Here is a 17,021-nt window from a genome sequence, read left to right on the forward strand (position 1 = left end):
CAGCAGCAGGACCGCTACCTCCACCTTTGGGCAAGATGGAACAGGAGGAGCACTGCTAGAGACCTGCAAAATGACCTCCAGCAGGCCACAAATGTGCAAAAACAGACTTCCTGAGGCTGGTATGAGGGCCCAACGTCCACAGGTGGGCGTTGTAGGGAGGTCATACAGGCACGTGGAGGCCACACCCCCTACTGAGCCTCATCTTGACTTTTTCCTCCATTCCAAGGTTATTACATCAAAGTTGGATCAGCCTACAGTTAGACCTCCATGGGTTGATAAATTTGATTTCAAATTGATCATTTTTGTGTGATTTGGCTGTCAGCACATTTAATGTTGTAAAGAACAAAGTATTAAATAAGTATGTTTCATTCAGAGCTAGGATTTAAAAAAAATTTTTGAGCAGTGTAATTTGGACTTGAAATTTTCTCTTCAATTTGTTCGTCTTGTTGCCTGATATTTTCTATTTACCTTGTATCTACAGTACAGGCCAAAAGTCTGGACACCTTCTCATTCAATGTGTTCATGACCATTTTCATGACCATTTACGTTGGTAGATTCTCACTGAAGGCATCAACTCTATGAATGAACACATGTGGAGTTCTGTACTTAACAAAAAGTGGAGACCTGACCTCCACAGTCACCGGACCTGAACCCAATCCAGATGGTTTGGGGTGAGCTGGACCAACAAGTGCTAAACACCTCTGGGAACTCCTTCAAGACTGTTGGAGAAGCATTTCAGGTGACGACCTCTTGAAGCTCATCGAGAGAATGCCAAGAGTGTGTAAAGCAGTAACTAGAGCAAAGAAACTAGAATATAAAACATGTTTTCACTTATTTCACCTTTTTTTGTTAAGTACAGAACTCCACATGTGTTCATTCATAGTTTTGCTGCCTTCAGTGAGAATCTACCAACGTAAATGGTCATGAAGATAAAGAGAACGCATTGATTGAGAAAGTGTCCAAACTTTTGGCCTGTACTGTATATAATATATATAGTGTTGCCATAGTAATTATTGTGTTTCTAAATACAGTAACTGCAGTCCAGATGAGTGTGAAAGTGAAGTGATTGTCACTTGTGCACACAGTGAAATTTGTCCTCTGTATTTAACCAGGCACCATGACAGGCGCCCGGGGAGCAGTGTGTGGGGACGGTGCTTTGCTCAGTGGCACCTCGGATCGTTATTCTGATTACGGGGCCGCTTCCTTAACCGCTAGGCCACCACTGGACCGTGTGTGGACAATGTTGCCAAGGTAACGGTGACATTACAACGTTACAAACATGATATTTGTATCCGTGAAGAATCGTTCTAACTGCTGATATGAACAACGTAGCTGTCGTGTCTCTGTGTGCGTTTATGTATGTATGTATATGTGTGTGTGTGCGTGTGTGTGTGTCTCTGTGTGTGTGTGTATGTATGTATATGTGTGTGTCTCTGTGTGTGTGTGTGTGTATGTATGTATATGTGTGTGTGTGCGTGTCTGTGTGTGTGTATGTATGTATATGTGTGTGTCTCTGTGTGTGTGTGTGTGTGTGTCTCTGTGTGTGTGTGTATGTATGTATATGTGTGTGTGTGCGTGTCTGTGTGTGTGTGTGTGTCTGTGTATGTATGTATATGTGTGTGTGTGTGTGTCTCTGTGTGTGTGTGTATGTATGTATATGTGTGTGTCTGTGTGTGTGTATGTATATGTGTGTGTCTGTGTGTGTATGTATGTATATGTGTGTGTCTCTGTGTGTGTGTGTGTGTGTCTCTGTGTGTGTGTGTGTATGTATGTATATGTGTGTGTCTGTGTGTGTGTATGTATGTATATGTGTGTGTCTCTGTGTGTGTGTGTGTGTGTATGTGTGTGTGTGTGTGTGTATGTATGTATATGTGTGTGTCTGTGTGTGTGTATGTATGTATATGTGTGTGTCTCAGTGTGTGTGCGTGTGCGCGCGTTTTCCTCCTCTGCCGACTGAAATGTCCTCCTCCTCGTGATCCGTCCCCTTTAACAGCCACCATCCTGGCCGTGTGGATGGCGGGATGAAGGTGTAGCGGCTGGATCCGCGCCGCTCGCCAGAAATGAAGCGAGTTGCGGGGAAGACGAGGGACGCGACGCTGATCGAGATGAACCGGCGGGGGTCGCAGGTCGGCGGTGAGTTTTTACTCGGCGCCGCGCTGGAAACGTGGCGCTCCGCTTCATCCACATTCATAGAAAAAGCAGCCAGGCGGCGGGGAGGAGGTTCATGTACCGCCTCATCTCCACTAGTTTACCTTCATTTTCGACTAGGTTAGCTTAACTTGAGCTAGTTTACACTAGTTTAGCTTAACTTGAGCCGGTTTATACTACTTTAGCTTAATTTGAGCCAGTTTAGGCTAGTTTAAGTCAGCCGTGTGTGTATATATATATATATTGTTTCCAGCTCCAAAGTTTCTGTGCCCGCCGATGACGTCACTGTTGACCGCTCTGGACATGACGTCACACACACACACAATACCGCTATGAAAAAGGCATGTTTCATGTTACGCTGAATGTCCACACCTCCTGGATCCACGGAGGTCTGTGTGGAGGACTTTCTGGGGTTTTTAACGATGTCCCCCGTCTCCTACTTCCACTGCCACCCATTCCAGGCGTGATGTTTCTACCAGCAGGAGTTTTAATTGATCTCCCCATGGACTCGGTTTCAGCCTGTAAATGTTGGTATTGATCCCCCGACACCAGCAGATTTGTCTTTCAAATCGTCTTCACTCTGCAGCTTTTGCTCTTCTTTGCTGATGGAAACATTCAAATCGCATTCAAAGTCCAGACAATGGAGTGTTTGAGAGAGCAGTTCCGCTGAAGACCCACGATTATTCATATGATTTCTGTAGCTGCACAAGGCGTCGAATTCTGCAGTTGTATCGTGTCCGCAGCCCCGCGTTGTATTGTGGGTAATATATGCGATGTAGTAATGGTTAGGGGGGATTACATAGGCCCGTGTAGCAATAAAACGTGGTGACACTTCCTTTGTTGGTCTATAATTTATGCAGTGTGTTTTTATAGCACAAACAAACATCAGAAAAGTAAGCGTGTTATTAAGATACCACAGTGATTTATGATGAAAGTATAGCGGCATGTCCAGCTGGACGTGGCCTGTCGGTTATTTCGGCTCCGTCTGAGATGCAGGCACGTTTCTGATGCTGAGCAGGTCGAATGGTGGAAGATGATCGATGGACCTTCAGTAAAAGCACTTTCAGTAATAACGTGCCGGAGCGATTTCTCGACGGTAAATTATCGGCTGTATCTGGGATTTTTGCCGATGAGTCTGTTGGTTCTCTTTGCTCGTGAATCTTCATGTCTGCACCTCAGTGCATCTCACCAAATAATCATTTTACAGTAATCACTCTATTCACAATTCCACAATAAGAGTGTGATGGCTTTATGTCAGTTTTTCATTGCGGCGTGGGCAAAACCTCCGTATTTTAATAACTCTGGAAAGGGCGCATATGTGTTCTTCTTAATATGTAGAGTTGTGCAGATAGGAACCATGTAGCTGTCGTTCTTTTATAAAGACTTCTAGGCTGAACACACAACCTTAATATACCCATAAAAACGTCTCCTCTCTGAAGCCCCGCCCCTTCTTCCACATCAGCATTCAGGCCCCTCCCACCAGCAAGAGCTTGTATGATAAACGAAAAGCGATGGTGCCCTTATTTGCTTTTTAAATATTAGTTTAATTGGTTTCGGTGAAAGACGCCCTTATAACTCATGGGTTCGGTTCTTGGTTTAGCGCAGAATTTATTAACTGAAAGAAAAATGGACTCAGACCCACACTTCCCATCGTCAGGAGAATGTGAAGCGCCATTGTCCTGCTGTCACTGGGACTGGCTGCTAATTGGGAGTAATGAAGAGGCGGATGTGGCGTGAGGCGCTGGTGACATATCGTCCCTCGCCGCGACCCTTATCACTCTTCCTCACATGGAGTCCATCTGTATGGGAATTTGTCGGGTGTGCGGCTGGTCTCAGTTTAGCGGGTGGTGACCTCCCTGACGGATCGCGCGGTCGGACCGTAGAAGGGGGAAGTCGTGTTTATCTTACGGGCGTCTGGGGAAGGGGGATGGGGTGTAGCCATGGCAACAGGACCTGGTGATTAAATTTGAAAGTTGAGCAGATGGGGGGTCTGGCCAAGTAACGAGGAACCCAGATTTACTGTGTTAACAGTGTCTTTGTCAGGACAGGACGAGTAAAAACGTCCTTCTACCCTGAAGAAGGGAAATCCTGGACTGCGATTTTACATCATATCCAAAATTAATACTTGTATACGAGGTCACCCTGGCTCACAATGCTGCCCCCCCACCCCCACCCCGGTCTTCTTTACCGGACCCAGCTCCTCCCCCCCGTCTTCTTTACCGGGCCCGCAAACCCCCTCCCCCCCGGTCTTCTTCACCGGACCCAGCTCCTCCCCCCCGTCTTCTTTACCGGACCCAGCTCCTCCCCCCCGGTCTTCTTCACCGGACCCAGCTCCTCCCCCCCGTCTTCTTTACCGGACCCAGCTCCTCCCCCCCGGTCTTCTTCACCGGACTCTGCAGATTTCCCTTAAAGAAACACAGCAGTTGCTCCGACTTCATGGCTGAATGGCCGTGGTTCTAATAGCGGGCGTGTCTCTGAAGGGTGGAGGTTGGACTGAGGAACCCTCAGGTTCTGAGTCCGACTCTCCCCCACATCACAGTGGGCTCAGGGTCACATGATGCAATGTTTGGTCGAACTGAACTGAATTCAGTAAAAGTCCATGTTTGTGTGGGTGTGGTCAGCCAGGAACCCTGTCTACTGATTTGCTTCCTGTTTCTGTTCTGGACTATTAATTCTGGTCTTGTTTGGTTCTGGAGGGCGTGGTCCCGCCTCTTAACAGTGTGTGTTTGGTCACTGTGTGTGTTCCTAACGCTCCGCCTGTGTGTGTTTCTCTGTTGAAGACTGCTCAGCTGTGCTCACAGGCTTCAGGATGAGCACCATCACAGGTACGGACAGAACCACGCCCTGTTGTTGGTTCTCCTGCTCCATGTTCCTGTGTGTCGGTGTCGCTCTGCTCTGTCTGCTTTGTGTTGGGTTTCCTCCTCATCTCGGTTTCTCGCTCTCTTTTCCAACATGCTGGGTCTGTAAGTGTCTCTTTCCCACACGTACATACACTGTTTGAGTGCCTGATAATTTTCAGTTGCATCAGCAACACATTTTCTGTTCATTGCGTCATAATTTTGTGTGATTTGGCAAATAAACACACTCACACACACGTACGTATCATTGGGTCAGTGGTGGTGTGATACACACCAGCTGCAGCATCATGATCTTGTTCTCAGTTTTTAATCAGTAGGGCTTCTTATTAAAGATGCACTGAAACACACACACGCACACACACACACACACACACACACACACACACACACACTTCATCACTTCCACTTCACACCAGCTGATTAGAGTTGAGGAGGCGTCTTTGAGGAACATGATACCTGGATGGTTTTCTCCATTCAAAACACAATAATTAGTTTTGTGCTCATTACCGAGATTACACACTTTCCTCCATTTAACGTTTTGTTTTTAACCTGTGTGTGTGTGTGTGCGTGTGTGTGTGTGTGGTGCTTCATTAGAGCGCTATGGTCGTAGTGGTGTTCGGGCTTTACTAGCTTTAATACGCTGTTGCTGGGGTTATTGTTTTTCATCATTTGTGTGTGTCTGTGTGTGTGTGTGTGTGTGTGTGTGTGTGTGTGTGTGTGTGTGGTGTGTGTGTGTGTGTGTGTGCGCGCACACGCGATATCACGCTTGCACACTGCATTCACACCTTTCTTCTGTGATAATATAGAATATTCATCCCTGGAGTTCGAACTTTATTCTGTAAACAGTCGTAACCTTGTTGCTGATTCATTAATTAAAATGATATTTTTATATATTTGGCCGTGTGAGTGTGTTTGTGTGAGTGTGTTTGTGTGAGTGTGTGTGTGCGTGTGCGTGCGAGTGTCTCTTATCACCGGATGGTAGTTGGTGTGTTATTAGAAATGGGCGTCGGCCACAGTTGAGATACGAGCAGGAAACACATTTTAAGATAGAAACAGAGCATCTGGACGTCAGGACGAGCGAAAGCTGCTGCTGCATCATCCTGCGGCACCGGGTTCTAACGAGAGGTTCCACCAGGCCGCCATGATGCTCACACACACACACACACACACGCACACACGCTCATATTACTGGCTCGGAAGAGGAGTGAACCACAGGAATCCGTGTGTGTGTGTGTTTTCTGCCCCATCTCAGCCCCTTTATGCTCCGTTTCAGTGTGTGAACGTTTGAATTTGTTGAATTTGAGAAGAAGTAACAGAACATCCTGATATTGAACACCGACAGGCGTGTCTGAATTATTCATGTAGAAGTTGTGCGCTGATGTCTGATCTTTTCTCCCTGATCCTCAGAGGACAACAACGGCCTGAACTCCACCTCAGACCGAGAGAGATGGCAGCCGGGTCACAGTGAGGTAGGAGACATGTATACACACACACACACACACACACACACAGACAGAACATACCACCTCCTGCCCCCAGTCTAGTTCACATACACACACAAACCTTATCTGTGTAAAAAGCCAAAAAAGCAGTTCATTTACGAGGAATGTTCCTCTAAAATCTCCTCTCTCTCTCACACACACACACACACACACACACACACAGAACATTCCTTTCCTTACACACTGGTTTATGTTGAGAGGAGTGTTTTATTTGGTGATTACCCAGAATGCACTACTTTACAGGCCAGGCTTGAATAATGAAGGTTTCTCAGTGAATGAAACGCTCCTGCTGGCCGGGTTGGAGACGGGAGCTTCTGGTCTGGAATCTGGCTGCTGTATGGCCTTGATGAAGGTCCCCGGGCGCCTGTCACCAAGGGCGACGGTTAAATACCGAGGACACGTTTCACAATGACGATCCCTCTCACACACTAATCCTGCTTCTTCTGACCCCGTGACCCACACAGAGCTCCTGTTGCTGCAGCAGCAGCTTGGTCATCTTCTGGTTTCTATCAGACATACTGCTGTATAATCTGCTGTATTATGGAGAGTTTTATGATTGTGGTGTAAGGTGATCTGGACGAGGTGTGTGTGTGTGTGTGTGTGTGTCCGTCCCTCTCAGTGTAGTTATGATTGGCTTCCTGTGGTTGTGCGGATTTCAGAAATGAAATGAAAGTTGTTGTTTTTGAAAGTGGGCGTGTCTGGGATGATTGGCGGTTTTAGTGATGAATGCTTTTCTGCTGCTCTGAATCCTGCTTCTCCATGACTCTTCCTGCTCTTGTCGTCTCCCTTGACACTACTTTTGCCACCAGGCAGGTGAGTCTTCTGTATCCAGGATTTGGTTTTTATTGACTCCAGATCCTCTTGAGTTCCTTCTGACTCCTCCACAGTTCTGTACTTTTGAACTGTTCCTATTGATCTCCTTATCACCTGCACCTTCATACAGAAGCTGCATCACCTGCATATTTTAATGTGTCTGAAGGCGAGAAGAAACGCAAGAAGCATCACCTGTTATCCCGACCGAAAACCTTCTCAGCAAGAACATCATGCTTAATAGAAGTCTGTCTGTCTGCAGGGCGGTAAGGAGCTGAATAGAGACTCCGTCTACTTCAGGGACGGCGCGCGGAGGATCGACTTCGTCCTTTCTTACGTCGATGACAAAGATGGCGACAAGAAGCAGGTACGGCTCGGACCTCCACTCTTCTCCGATGTGTCTGCGATGGGGCTGTCAGATCAGCCAGAATAAACGTGTGGACGAAGTTGCTGAGACTGCTGCTCCACAGAGGAGGCTCTGAGGGAGGCCAGATGGAGAAGTGGTTTACAGAAGTGGAAGTGGGTCAAGTGGCTCAGATGGGTGGAGATTTCCAGGAGAGTCCACCTTCCGTTTTCTGAGGGAAAGATCATATTTGTATTTTTTTTACATGGTCAGTCTCTTCTTGCTTTTCTGGACCACTGCATCAGAAGATAGTAGCCTGTTGACCAGCGCTGTAGTTCAGTGGTCCAGCATGCTGAGTGACCTTCCGTTGGTTCTGTGGAGACATCAGTAGATGGTCTGGGATGTAGAGAGATTATGAAGCGTGATGTCCTGGTTTGGGTCAGTGTTGGTTCTGTGGAGACCTCAGTAGATGGTCTGGGATGTAGAGAGATTATGAAGTGTGATGTCCTGGTTTGGGTCAGTGTTGGTTCTGTGGAGACCTCAGTAGATGTTCTGGGATGTAGAGAGATTCTGAAGCATGTTGTCCTGGTTTGGGTCAGTGTTGGTTCTGTGGAGACCTCAGTAGATGGTCTGGGATGTAGAGAGATTCTGAAGCATGTTGTCCTGGTTTGGGTCAGTGTTGGTTCTGTGGAGACCTCAGTAGATGGTCTGGGATGTAGAGAGATTCTGAAGCATGTTGTCCTGGTTTGGGTCAGTGTTGGTTCTGTGGAGACCTCAGTAGATGGTCTGGGATGTAGAGAGATTATGAAGCATGTTGTCCTGGTTTGGGTCAGTGTTGGTTCTGTGGAGACCTCAGTAGATGGTCTGGGATGTAGAGAGATTCTGAAGCATGTTGTCCTGGTTTGGGTCAGTGTTGGTTCTGTGGAGACCTCAGTAGATGGTCTGGGATGTAGAGAGATTATGAAGCGTGATGTCCTGGTTTGGGTCAGTGTTGGTTCTGTGGAGACCTCAGTAGATGGTCTGGGATGTAGAGAGATTCTGAAGCATGTTGTCCTGGTTTGGGTCAGTGTTGGTTCTGTGGAGACCTCAGTAGATGGTCTGGGATGTAGAGAGATTATGAAGCGTGATGTCCTGGTTTGGGTCAGTGTTGGTTCTGTGGAGACCTCAGTAGATGGTCTGGGATGTAGAGAGATTATGAAGCATGTTGTCCTGGTTTGGGTCAGTGTTGGTTCTGTGGAGACCTCAGTAGATGGTCTGGGATGTAGAGAGATTATGAAGCATGTTGTCCTGGTTTGGGTCAGTGTTGGTTCTGTGGAGACCTCAGTAGATGGTCTGGGATGTAGAGAGATTATGAAGCGTGATGTCCTGGTTTGGGTCAGTGTTGGTTCTGTGGAGACCTCAGTAGATGGTCTGGGATGTAGATATGAGTGAATAAGTGGCTCTATGTTCGCTACAGATGTCTGTTTCAGAGTATGAGTGTTATTATTGGCAGGAGAGGAGGAAGGCGTTTGAAGCCAGTCTGGAGAAAGTGGGCCTGGAGCTGGAGCTGGAGGATAAATCGGTAAGGAGGCTTCACTGCTGTGTCCTAGTGCCCCCTAGGGGCCACAATTAGGAATCACACAACAACACTTCAAGACCTAATTTCAACATCTCCACTCTTTTTCTGCAGAACTCTGATGATGGGAAGACCTACTTTCTGAAGGTCCATGCTCCCTGGGACGTTCTGGCCACCTACGCTGATGTCCTGAAGGTCAAAGTGCCCTTCAAGGCCAGCGACATCCCCAAGGCACGGCAGGACCCTCTGAGCTGGGTCACACTCCCCTTTCGCCTCCCTGAGCGAATCATGCGACCAGAACCGGACTACTTCACCTCGCCCTTCGACAAGGCCAAGATGGACTTCTTCCTCATCCATGACAAGGAGACGTTCTTCCCCCCGTCCACCCGCAACAGGATTGTGAGTCGTTCACTCAGATAATATCAAATATTACCACAGTCTGCTCCAGACTAGATGTGCACCAGGTGATCACCTGTCCACTACAGGTTTACTACATCCTTACACGTTGTCCCTACTACACGGATGACTGCCAGGAAAGGGACAAGACTGGCATTAAACGGTTGCTCAGCAACGGCACCTACACTTCCGCCTTCCCTCTCCATGATGTGAGTGTCATGGTCTGATGTGGCTGAACCAGTCTGTGGTGTGTTGCCAGGTTGGACTGTGTTCTCCTCTGTCTTGTCCTGCAGTGTCGTTACTGGAAGAAGGCGCGGGAGTCGCGGTGTGAGAACGAACGTCACCTCCTCTATAAACACTGGGCTCGATTCCTCACCTTCTACAAGGAGCAGCCGCTCAACCTCATACGGTCAGCTCACACCTGTACACGCACACCCATATACACACACACACACCTATACACATATATACATGTATTCACGCACATACAGTTCAGTTTGGACACATCTTCTCATTCAACGTGTCTTCTTTATCTTCGTGACCATTTACGTTGGTAGATTCTCACTGAAGGCATCAAAACTATGAATGAACACATGTGGAGTTCTGTACTTAACAAAAAAAGGTGAAATAAGTGAAAACATGTTTTATATTCTAGTTTCTTTGCTCTGGTTCCTGCTTTGCACACTCTTGGCATTCTCTCGATGAGCTTCAAGAGGTCGTCACCTGAAATGCTTCTCCAACAGTCTTGAAGGAGTTCCCAGAGGTGTTCAGCACTTGTTGGTCCAGCTCACCCCAAACCATCTGGACTGGGTTCAGGTCCGGTGACTGTGGAGGTCAGGTCTCCACTTTTTGTTAAGTACAGAACTCCACATGTGTTCATTCATAGTTTTGGTGCCTTCAGTGAGAATCTACCAACATAAATGTTCATGAAGATAAAGAAAACACGTTGAATGAGAAGGTGTCCAAACTTTTGGCCTGTACTGTATACGTTAGTGTATAGTGTCGTGTGTGTTTTGTGTGTGTGTGATTGTGTCCAAACATGCACGTTTACCATCACACCTGTTGTAACTGCTGTTGAAACGTATTCTAATTCATGATGAAGATCCTGTTCTTCATCACGCTGAGGTCTGTGGTGAAAGTGGTGAGCATCTTGTAGGACTTGGGAGGATCTGTGTCTCCTCGAAGTCTAGACAGTTAGCCTGTTTCCATGGTGATGTCCAAGAAGTTTTTTGGTGACAGGAAGTACTACGGTGAGAAGATCGGAATCTACTTTGCCTGGTTGGGCTTCTATACAGAGATGCTGTTCTTCGCTGCTGTGATGGGCGTCATCTGCTTCCTGTACGGGGTCCTTAGCTACGAAGACAACGTCTCCAGGTGAATGTGACTTCCTGGATTCAAATATCGTTTATTCCTAATTCCTAAGAATGTTCTCTTGATCCCCCTGCTTCTCTGCAGTAAGGAGATCTGTGATTCCAAGATCGGGGGCATCATCGTCATGTGTCCTCTGTGTGATAAGAAATGCAGCTACTGGAAGCTGAACTCCACCTGCCTGTCCTCCTGGGTGAGAAGCCATCTTCTGAGCTGCAGTACAGCGGTGGAGCTGATCTGCATATTTTTACATATGAGGAGGTGAACGTAGGTCGGGGCGTGGACGAGGAGGTGGACGTAGGTCCAGCCTAGTTGGGGCTCTGGAGGCCACATGCAACCTAATAAAAAACGGAGGGCAACAAACACATATCGGGTCAAAATTCAAACCAATCGTATATCGTGAAGGGCTAATCATAGGCCTTGTAAAAGTGCGTTGTTAACGGTTAACTTTTGTGCTTTTGCACCCAAGAGAAAAAGTTAGTCTAGAGTCCTGCTAGTCCTGGACTTCAGGCCTTTTTTAATGGAGAAGTTCCTTCTCTTCTGGTTTAGCACGAGGCTTAATCTACGAACGGGAAACCTGCATTAAAGGTTCTCATCAAGCCAGTAAAGTATTGGTTACAAATTGATCTTGCGTCACTTTCCTGTATTAAAGGCTTAATCCACAAACGGGAAACTAATCAATACAGTGTCGTGAGGTGCATGACTCCAATTCTAAATCTGCATTCTGTTAATTACCTGCTGATGATTGAAGAAGATTGAAGATAATCAGAAGGTTGCCGGTTCGAATCCCGATCCGCCATGGTGCCACTGAGGTGCCACTGAGCAAAGCACCGTCCCCACACACTGCTCCCCGGGCGCCTGTCATGGCCGCCCACTGCTCACTCAGGGTGATGGGTTAAATGCAGAGGACAAATTTCACTGTGTGCACTTCACTTCACCTTCTGAAAGGGATTTCTCCTTTTTCTACTTCAGCAGTCGCATCTGTTTGATAATGAAGCCACCGTGTTCTTTGCCATCTTCATGGGTATCTGGGGTGAGTTTGGTCCCGTTCACGTCGGAACCGTTGGTTTAAAGTGAGTCTGGAGTTGAACGGGACGCGTTCCCGCAGTGACGCTCTTCCTGGAGTTCTGGAAGCGGCGCCAGGCTCGGCTGGAGTACGAGTGGGATTTGGTGGACTTTGAGGAGGAGCAGCAGCAGCTGCAGATCCGGCCAGAGTTCGAGCTGAAGTGCACCAACCGCCGGCTCAACCGCATCACCCAGGTAATCCGGCCCCGCCGGGGAAGTCTGTTTGGTGGAGAAGCAGTAGGAGCAGTGACGCACACGACTGGTTCTTCTCTAGGAAATGGAGCCGTTCCTGCCCCTGCCCAGCAAGTGCGCCCGGTTCTGCCTCTCTGGAGCCACGGTGCTGTTCTGGGTGAGCGTTTCCACCACTTCCCTCCGGTACCTTCTGACTGTCCACCCAGCTCTGACGTGCCTGACAGCCTGGGCGCCGTCTCCTGCAGATCTGCCTGATCCTGGCCTGCATCATGGGCGTGATCGCGTACCGGCTGGCCGTGTACGCAGCGTTCGCCAGCATCATGAAGGACAGCCCCACCAACCACATCCAGCTGGTGGGCTCGCTCATCACGCCCCAGCTGGCCACCTCCGTCACCGCGTCCTGCATCAACTTCATCCTCATCCTGGTCCTCAACTTCCTGTACGAGCACGTGGCCATCTGGATAACGGACATGGGTGAGGAGCACCATGCTGCGTCTGCTTTAGGAATCCTGGGAGCATTGTGCTATCGAGGAGATGTCTGAGCCTTCTAACGACTTTCCTCACCAGAGATACCAAAGACCCACCTGGAGTACGAGAACAAGCTGACCATGAAGATGTTCATGTTCCAGTTCGTCAACTTCTACTCCTCCTGCTTCTACGTGGCCTTCTTCAAGGGCAAGTTTGTAGGCCACCCCGGCGACTACCGCTACATGTTTGGCAGGTGGAGTGGGCTGAGGAATGAAGAGGTCAGTGGTCCTCAGAATGAGACTTCGAGTGGGGTAGTATATTAACCTGAATGAAATGACTCTCTGGTTACGGTCCTGCTCAGTGTGACCCGGGCGGCTGTCTGATCGAACTGTCCACCCAGCTGGTCATCGTCATGGCGGGGAAGCAGCTGGTGGGGAACGTCCAGGAGGCTCTGCTGCCGTAGGTTCTGCTAGGTGTAGCGAGCGGAGAGTCCGCAGGAGACCAGGCGGCATGAATAAATCCTGCCATTCAATGTTGCCAGGCTCGTACGGAACTGGTGGGGCAGCAGGAAGGCTCGGAAGCATCCGGAAAAAGTCTACAGCCGCTGGGAGCAGGACCACGACCTCCTCAGCTTCAGCCAGTTTGGTCTTTTCCATGAGTACCTGGAGATGGGTGAGTGGTGGGAACTTTACAGCGGCTTTACATTTTAGATTTTTATTAGGAGTGGGACTCGACTTAAAAAAAAATCATTTAATTAATTAGAGGCTTTGTAAATAATCTCAATTAATCACTTTATTTTTTTATTTAAAAGGGTTTTAGTGGGAGACAGAATGAAATTGGACATGGACATGCATATTGTAAACTCAAGCTCTTTTAATTAATATCCCTGGTTTAATAAAGTAATGAAGTACTTTAAGTGCATTTCCAGAACGGTATTGTCTGTAAATAATAATAAGAAAAATTTGAACATAAAGTGTCTTTGGGAATGAAATTTGCTTGCTTCAAGCTCTGATGTGTGCATCAGTGTAATTGGTCTTCTAGGAAGTTGAGCTGTGACGATAGTTTGAAATGCAAAGTGCAAATGAATTCATCACAATTAACCTCACATTTTCCATGTTGGTTCCAGTGATCCAGTTTGGCTTCATCACGCTCTTCGTTGCCTCGTTTCCTCTGGCCCCGCTGCTGGCTCTCTTTAACAACATTCTGGAAGTGCGTGTGGACGCCTGGAAGTTCACCACCCAGTACCGTCGCACCGTCGCCGCCAAAGCGCGCAACATCGGTGCCTGGCAGGAGATCCTGAACGTGGTGGCCATCCTGTCTGTCGTCACCAACGTCAGTCTCAGTCCGGTTCTTACACTAATAAATGCGAATGTGTTGATTTATTTGGACGTTCTCTCGGCCTGGTCCCACCCCACACCTTCTGCAGGCCTTCATCATGGCGTTCACCTCGGACATGATTCCACGCCTGGTGTACCTGTATGCCTACCACCCGGGGTCAGAGGCCACCATGAGAGGCTACATCAACAACAGCCTGAGTGTGTACGAGATCTCCCAGATTCCCGCCCCCAACAGGCCCGACGAGTCGGAGAACCCGACCTGGTTCAATCAGACGCTCATCACCACCTGCAGGTCGGTCGGTCTGTCTGTCTCCGGGTGTGTCCTGTCTCCGTGTGTGTGTCTTATTTTTAACGTCATTCCTCGATTGCGCATCTCAGGTATCGGGACTACCGTTACCCGCCTGGTCATGATCGCCAGTATTCACACACCATGCAGTTCTGGCACATCCTGGCAGCTAAACTGGCCTTCATTATCATCATGGAGGTAAGCTGGGCAGAAACGGTAAAAAGAAGGAGAACGTTAACTTTATTTCTTTGTTACTAGGGGAGCGACGACAAAATGTCCTCAGAAAAGCCATGTGTTTGTGGGGACATTCATAATTCCGCCGTCTCCTGTCTCCCTGCAGCACGTGGTGTTCGTGGTGAAGTTCTTCGTGGCCTGGCTGATCCCAGACGTGCCGTCGGAGGTGAAGGCCCGGGTCAAACGCGAGCGGTACCTGATCCAGGAGTACCTGCACAACTACGAGGTGGAGAGGCTGAAGCTGCAGCTGAGCCAGAGCCTCTGCTTCAGCACCGAGACGGCGTCCCTGCTGCCATCTGAGAGTCCCGACAAACACCACATACTGTCCGAGTGTCTGTAGACCCGCACACACACCCACATATCCATACAAGTCCACACCGCTAGACACATGTTGAAATTGGTGTCAAATTATCCAATTTTCTGGTTTTCAATCTGTCCAATCATTTTTACATGTTTTTAAGAGCTTTTTAAATTATTATAATTGTACCTGAAAATGAGTCCAATGCATAACTTTCAGATTAGTGACTTCAGTGGTGTGGACACACACACACACACACACACTCCGTACTCACGACTGTTGGGACAAAACCGACACAGAATATAGAACCAAGATGCTGAGGACGTTGAAGTTCTCGTGCCACGTACCTGAGATCCTGGTGCTCAGCCAGGAGCACTAATCAGGGTGACTGGGAGGTGGACACACTGGACTTGTCCACCCTGAACGGGGACGACTCTCCTGCTCTGGTTCTCTCCTTTACAGCCATCTCACGTGCTCCTACTCCACATCGTCTGCGCTGGATTCTGTTGGACTGTCTTGAGACGACCGCATCAACGCCAGTTTCACCAGAAATGGCCTTCAGTATCATATCTCTGCTCAATCAGGAATATCATGTGATTTATACGCAGTTCAAAGGGTCAAACAAATGCCCACAATCCCTGCCTTCCTCTGGATTTGACTACATTTCCCATAATGCACTGCCTGTTCCTCTCTGTCTAGAATCAGAATCCATTTATTTTCTGATTCCTCGTGTTCTAGTAACGGGTTGATCTTCTGACCATCTGTACCCCGACAGGGCGTCGCTACTGTTAACCAGTGGGCGGAGCCCCGATTTATCAAATCATAACTAGAAACACTCCATTGGGGAAAATACAGAAATGTTTGCTATTTGGAAGTGTTTAAGGTAGGAGTCGAATAGGTCGAGCGGAGGATGTGTTCGGGTTTTTATTTGTTGGGTTTTAATAAGTTGATTAGTGTTTTTTTTTTATTTTTCATTGTATTGTTTAAATATTTCGATTTTATTTAATGTGATTAAATCACTGTCCCTGAAACTTGTCTTTAAGATGATTTTTTAAAAACCATTTGCACATTGAGGTTGTCCCCATACCTTAAAGATGCCTTTTTTTTTTTTGTTCTTTTCTTGCTGGATTGTGTATCTGCTGCTCTGTTCTGTCAGCTGACTTCATGTCTTTTATTACTATGATTATATATGCTTGAATTGCATGATTTCTTCAGGTCTTTATCTAAATCTGCTGTTTATGACCATGCTGGTGGAGGACGAAGGTGCCAAATAAAACCATATGAATTATAAAGAAATGTTCAGAAATGTCTTAAACATTTTATATAAAACTGCGTAAATGTCTAAAATGTTTCCATTTTTAAATGAAAAAGTCTGCCTGAACAGTGCCATCCGACCTCTATAACTAATACAAAATGCAGCAGCACCTTCCCAAGTTCTCCACACCGCCCCTCTGCTACGTTCCCTCCACCGGCTCCCAGTAGCTGCACCATCAGGTTCTAAATACTGATCCTGGTCTACAAAGCCAAACATGGAGTAGCACCATCCTACCTCACAGCCCTTATTACACCTCGCACTGCACCTGGTATACTCCGAGCCTCCAGTACTGCTCGCCTGGTCCCTCCATCTCTGAAGGTAAAAGGAAGACGCTCATCTAGACTCTTCTCCGTCTTGGCCCCTCGGTGGTGGAATGAACTTCCAGCTCAGTCACTGAGCACCTTCACACGACAGCTCAAGACCTTCCTCTTTAGAGAAGATTTAGATGAACTTGTAACCTTCTTCTCGTCTGACTTCTGTATAGAAACTAGAACAGAGTGAATAAAAAGATTGTATTCATAGTTGGGGGTCCTAGTGAACCAGAACTGATCACTTCATCCATGGTGACATGGAAGTACGTTGTAAGTCGCTCTGGATCAGGGCGTCTGGTAAATACCGTAAATGTAAATGTAATACTGTACATGTAAATGTAAATGATTTATTCCATGAATTACAGACACGGCCAAGTTGCAGCGGGAACTAGTTTTCTGCCGCTGGGTGGCGCTGTTGTAGAAGGTTTCACCTGCTTCATCTCCGTGGGCCGCGACCTGTTCTCTCAGCCCGCATCTTTACAAGAAAAGAAATTCGTTTTATTTCACTCCATCCCATCACCTAGAACCTAGAACG

General features: G+C 47.7%; 1 protein-coding gene across 2 annotated transcripts; it reads left to right on the forward strand.

Moving 5' to 3' along the window:
- Positions 1-1,957: 1,957 nt before the first annotated feature.
- On the forward strand, positions 1,958-16,146 carry LOC114781696 (anoctamin-5-like). 2 transcript variants are annotated; one of them, XM_028968048.1, is made up of 21 exons: positions 1,958-2,133; positions 4,929-4,973; positions 6,414-6,475; positions 7,581-7,685; positions 9,154-9,222; positions 9,331-9,615; positions 9,702-9,821; positions 9,906-10,021; positions 10,852-10,986; positions 11,068-11,173; positions 11,953-12,013; positions 12,089-12,240; positions 12,320-12,394; positions 12,483-12,711; positions 12,805-12,983; positions 13,067-13,164; positions 13,247-13,377; positions 13,832-14,037; positions 14,132-14,334; positions 14,421-14,526; positions 14,669-16,146. In XM_028968048.1, exons 1-21 carry the CDS (start codon positions 2,061-2,063, stop codon positions 14,900-14,902), a joined length of 2,790 nt encoding a protein of 929 aa, XP_028823881.1. In that variant the 5' UTR covers positions 1,958-2,060; the 3' UTR covers positions 14,903-16,146. The 2 variants fall into 2 exon arrangements, with proteins under 2 accessions (XP_028823881.1, XP_028823882.1); XM_028968049.1 differs by lacking the exon at positions 4,929-4,973 and having other exon boundaries at positions 1,959-2,133.
- Positions 16,147-17,021: the final 875 nt, after the last annotated feature.

Source organism: Denticeps clupeoides, unplaced genomic scaffold (genome assembly GCF_900700375.1).
Source record: "Denticeps clupeoides unplaced genomic scaffold, fDenClu1.1, whole genome shotgun sequence".
NCBI classification, from domain to species: Eukaryota; Metazoa; Chordata; class Actinopteri; order Clupeiformes; family Denticipitidae; genus Denticeps; species Denticeps clupeoides.

What these genes read in the sequence shown, in the direction of transcription:
- LOC114781696 (XM_028968048.1), top strand. Translation starts at nt 2,061, where the DNA reads ATGAAGCGAGTTGCGGGGAAGACGAGGGACGCGACGCTGATCGAGATG. An exon ending in GGCAGCCGGGTCACAGTGAG is followed by an intron (nt 6,476 to 7,580) that starts GTAGGAGACATG and finishes GTCTGTCTGCAG; the next exon opens with GGCGGTAAGGAGCTGAATAG. An exon ending in CGTCCACCCGCAACAGGATT is followed by an intron (nt 9,616 to 9,701) that starts GTGAGTCGTTCA and finishes TGTCCACTACAG; the next exon opens with GTTTACTACATCCTTACACG.